The sequence below is a fragment of the Anarrhichthys ocellatus genome, unplaced genomic scaffold (genome assembly GCF_004355925.1).
Source record: "Anarrhichthys ocellatus isolate YVR2014 unplaced genomic scaffold, GSC_Weel_1.0 scaffold237, whole genome shotgun sequence".
NCBI classification, from domain to species: Eukaryota; Metazoa; Chordata; class Actinopteri; order Perciformes; family Anarhichadidae; genus Anarrhichthys; species Anarrhichthys ocellatus.
Window position 1 is genome coordinate 126,019 of NW_022280267.1, and position 4,717 is coordinate 130,735.

The 4,717-nt window shown below is 44.6% G+C and overlaps 1 protein-coding gene across 1 annotated transcript in view; it reads right to left on the minus strand.

Moving 5' to 3' along the window:
- LOC116401045 (transcription initiation factor TFIID subunit 4-like) overlaps nucleotides 1-4,492 on the minus strand; it is a gene marked incomplete at its 5' end in the record, with an annotated part of 9,689 nt that extends 5,197 nt beyond the window's left edge. Inside the window, 6 exons of the mRNA XM_031879239.1 lie at nucleotides 245-430; nucleotides 2,131-2,220; nucleotides 2,402-2,524; nucleotides 2,601-2,753; nucleotides 3,861-3,935; nucleotides 4,335-4,492. Of these exons, the coding sequence (XP_031735099.1) occupies nucleotides 245-430; nucleotides 2,131-2,220; nucleotides 2,402-2,524; nucleotides 2,601-2,753; nucleotides 3,861-3,935; nucleotides 4,335-4,492 (785 nt within the window). The remainder of the gene's footprint in view (nucleotides 1-244; nucleotides 431-2,130; nucleotides 2,221-2,401; nucleotides 2,525-2,600; nucleotides 2,754-3,860; nucleotides 3,936-4,334) is intronic.
- Between the last annotated feature and the right edge of the window lie 225 nt (nucleotides 4,493-4,717).

Here is a 4,717-nt window from a genome sequence, read left to right on the forward strand (position 1 = left end):
AACATGTATTATCTCTATAATACAGCAGTGATGCCTCTAGTGGACACTAAGAGAATAACATGTATTATCTCTATAATACAGTAGTGATGCCTCTAGTGGACACCAGGAGAATAACATGTATTATCTCTATAATACAGCAGTGATGCCTCTAGTGGACACTAAGAGAATAACATGTATTATCTCTATAATACAGTAGTGATGCCTCTAGTGGACACTAAGAGAACAACATGTACGGCGGTCCTACCACAGTGTTGGTGAGCGGTGCGTTCAGTCTGACGGTGCCTCCGGCCGGGCTGATGGGTAGTCGCGGCCTGATGGTGGCAGTGGAGATGGAGGGGGGGGCCACCTGGATGGGGGGGGCTGAGGTACCAGGAGTCACTAGAGACTGTTGGCTGCTGAGTAGAGACTGACGCAGGGCGGGGAGGCTTTTCTGAGGAGCAACAAGAACAAAAACATCATAAACAACATTATCAACAACACATGCTAGCCAAGTACAGAGAAATACAAATATATACATATATGTACAAGTACACAAGACCTGACACCAAAATATACTTCTGTGGTAGTACAGTAGTAGTAGTAGTACCTTTAAGATGGGGATGAGGTAGGGCTGTGGTAGTACAGTAGTAGTAGTAGAACAGTAGTATTAGTACTACCTTTAAAAAGGGGATGAGGTAGGGCTGTGGTAGAACAGTAGTAGTAACTTTAAGAAGGAGATGAGGTAGGGCTGTGGTAGAATAGTAGTAGTAGAACAGTAGTAGTAGTACCTTTAAGAAGGGGGTGAGGTAGGGCTGTGGTAGAACAGTGGTAGTAGTAGAACAGTAGTAGTAGTATAACAGTAGTAGTAGTACCTTTAAGAACGGGATGAGGTAGGGCTGTGGTAGAACAGTAGTAGTAGTAGAACAGTAGTAGTACCTTTAAGAAGGGGATGAGGTAGGGCTGTGGTAGTACAGTAGTAGAACAGTAGTAGTAGTACCTTTAAGAAGGGGATGAGGTAGGGCTGTGGTAGAACAGCAGTAGTAGTACAGTAGTAGAACAGTAGTAGTAGTACCTTTAAGAAGGGGATGAGGTAGGGCTGTGGTAGAACAGTAGTAGTAGAACAGTAGTAGTAGTACTACCTTTAAGAAGGGGATGAGGTTGGGCTGTGGTAGAACAGTAGTAGTAGAACAGTAGTAGTAGTACTACCTTTAAGAAGGGGATGAGGTTGGGCTGTGGTAGAACAGTCGTAGCAGTAGAACAGTAGTAGTAGTACTACCTTTAAGAAGGGGATGAGGTTGGACTGTGGTAGAACAGTAGTAGTAGTAGAACAGTAGTAGTACTACCTTTAAGAAGGGGATGAGGTAGGGCTGTGGTAGAACAGTAGTAGTAGTAGAACAATAGTAGTGTTACCTTTAAGAAGGGGATGAGGTAGGGCTGTGGTACAACAGCAGTAGTAGTACAGTAGTAGAACAGTAGTAGTAGTACCTTTAAGAAGGGGATGAGGTAGGGCTGTGGTAGAACAGTAGTAGTAGAACAGTAGTAGTAGTACCTTTAGGAAGGGGATGAGGTTGGGCTGTGGTAGAACAGTCGTACCAGTAGAACAGTAGTAGTAGTACTACCTTTAAGAAGGGGATGAGGTTGGGCTGTGGTAGAACAGTAGTAGTACCTTTAAGAAGGGGATGAGGTAGGGCTGTGGTAGAACAGTAGTAGTGGTAGAACCGTAGTAGTACCTTTAAGAAGGGGATGAGGTAGGGCTGTGGTAGTACAGTAGTAGTAGAACAGTAGTAGTAGTACCTTTAAGTAGGGCTGTGGTAGAACAGTATTAGTAGAACAGTAGTAGTAGTACCTTTAAGAAGGGGATGAGGTAGGGCTGTGGTAGAACAGTAGTAGAACAGTAGTAGTAGTACCTTTAAGTAGGGCTGTGGTAGAACAGTAGTAGTAGAACAGTAGTAGTACTACCTTTAAGAAGGGGATGAGGTAGGGCTGTGGTAGAACAGTAGTAGTAGTAGAACAGTAGTAGTACTACCTTTAAGAAGGGGATGAGGTAGGGCTGTGGCAGTACAGTAGTAGTAGTAGAACAGTAGTAGTACCTTTAAGAAGGGGATGAGGTAGGGCTGTGGTAGTACAGTAGTAGTAGAACAGTAGTAGTACCTTTAAGAAGGGGATGAGGTAGGGCTGTGGAGAAGACTTCAGCTCAGCCTGCAGTCGACTGGTGAACTCTTCAGGCTCAATCTTTGCATCCTGAACAAACACACAACTCCAGTTAATATTAAACATACTATAATAGATATAATAATAAATATCTAATCAATGCAGAGCTCACCAGCAGGTCCTATATTAAATATAATATTATAATAATATAAAACAATATTGATGTATAACATAATGATATATGATAATATTTATATATAATAGAGCTTACGAGCAGGTCCTGCACCAGCCCCTTGACGTTCTTCGAGGTGTCAGGTGACGGTGAGTTGTGTGAAGCCAGCTTGATGAGCGTCGCCAAGAAGTTTTTACACTTCTTCACGTTTTCCTGCATCTCCTGTTGGCATGGTAACAAAGAGCAGGTCACACAGGTGTCCCCTGAGAGGACAGAGGACAGAGGACAGAGGACACACCTGGGACACCACGGTGACTCTGTTAGCCGGCGTGGGGGGGGCGACTCCGACGGGCTTCACTGCCCCCCCCGCTGTGATCACCGTCTGGGCCTTCTGAGGGGGGGGCATCTTCACAGACACCGCTGCACCGCCGGGGGACACCGTGATGGTCTTCTGGACACGTCACATGGTCACGTTATTACATCATCACACGTCACATGGTCACATCAGTACGTGATCACATCATTACACGTCACATGATGTGATCACATCATCACATGATCACATGGTCACATCATTACATCATCACATGGTCACATCATCACATCATTATGTGATCACATGGTCACATCATTATGTGATCACATGGTCACATCATTACACGTCACATCATCACATCATCACATCATCACATCATCACATCATCACATCATCATGTGATCCAGAGGTAGTCAACACGGTGCCCGCGGGCACCTGGTCGCCATGACGGGCCGGCATGCAGGCTTCATTGCGCAATGTAAAGGTGACCCAGACTTCCCAAAATGTCTACATTACCACTGCATCATTCACCAGCAGGCGCTATGTGCAAAAGTAACCGGCTTTGATCATGTGATGACTCCTGTCTGAAGATCATAAATGGCATCCGATCCAAAGCCAAACAACACAGGATATTCATAACTGATGATTTGTATAAACATGGGACAGAGCTGATTTGTTGATCATGATTTGTTCAAAAATGTTACAAAAGTGGTTATTACCAACGAGACACGATGTGAAGATATGACAGTTAATGATTTCATAAAAAATGTTAGAAGTGATCATTTTTATAAAATTATAACAGGTGTGATTTTGAACTAAATGCTACAAATGTGCTTATTCATACAAAACTGTCAAGAAAGATATTTACTAAAACATCAGAGATGTGATACCTCTGACTTTCAAATGTTGAAACAGAATAACAGAAATAAATGTTTAAATATATCTGTGTTTCTACCATCATGTTGTGGAAATCATTGTTAATAATTATTGTGAGGAATAATTAACATGTAATTAGACAATGTCTTCACACATATTATTATTATTATTAAAAGGTGATCTGTGCAACTTTGTTATTCAGGAAGTTTGCATCAAACAAGTAGCCCTTCGTACTACCGAGTACCCTTCAAGTAGCTCTCAGTTTCAGAAAGGTTGGTGACCCCTGTTGTGATCACATCATTACATCATCACGTGATGACGCCATCACGTCATTACACGGTCACATCATGAGGACAGAGGACACACCTGTACTGTCGTGGTGGACGGAGGCTGAACCATTCTGGTCTGAGCGGGGGAGGCCAGGCGGACGGTCTGAGGAGCCTGCAGACGTCGGGGAGGAAGAGAACACGCTATGCTGCAGCAAAGCATCATGGGAACCATTTACATCTGGAGCTTAACACTTCAGGTGTGTTCTTAGGTGTGCTTGTCGATGTGTTTCAGGTGTGTTTCCGTTGTGTTTCAGGTGTGCTTGTCGATGTGTTTCAGGTGTGCTTGTCGATGTGTTTCAGGTGTGCTTGTCGATGTGTTTCCGTTGCGTTTCCGTTGTGTGCTTGTCTGTGTTTCAGGTGTGTTTGTGTGTGTTTTCGTAAGTTTCAGGTGCGTTTGTGTTTCAGGTGTGTTTTTGTTTTGTCTCAGGTGTGTTTGTGTGTGTCTCAGGTGTTCAGTTTATTAGTGATGCTGCAGACTGGATGAACACCTTTGACCCTGATGGGTTCTTACCGTGGGGGCGGTGCTGACCCGGATGGCGGTCCCAGCGGTCGGTCTCTGGCTGATGTTGGCCACCGCTTGGCTCTGCTGGGTCTTAGCCTGAGCCTGAGCCAGAACCTGCTGAGGGACCATCACCAGCTGACCCGTCTCAGTCCGGACCAGAACCATACCTGAAGAACACAGGAAGCATCATCATCGTCAAGATCAGACACACAAACACCTGTCTCTCTATGAACCAGGTGTACCTCTCTCTCTCTCTCTCTCTCTCTCTCTCTCTCTCTCTATGAACTAGGTGTACCTCTCTCTCTTTCTCTATGAACCAGGTGTACCTGTCTCTCTCTCTCTCTCTTTCTCTCTCTCCCTCTATGAACCAGGTGTACCTGTCTCTCTCTCTC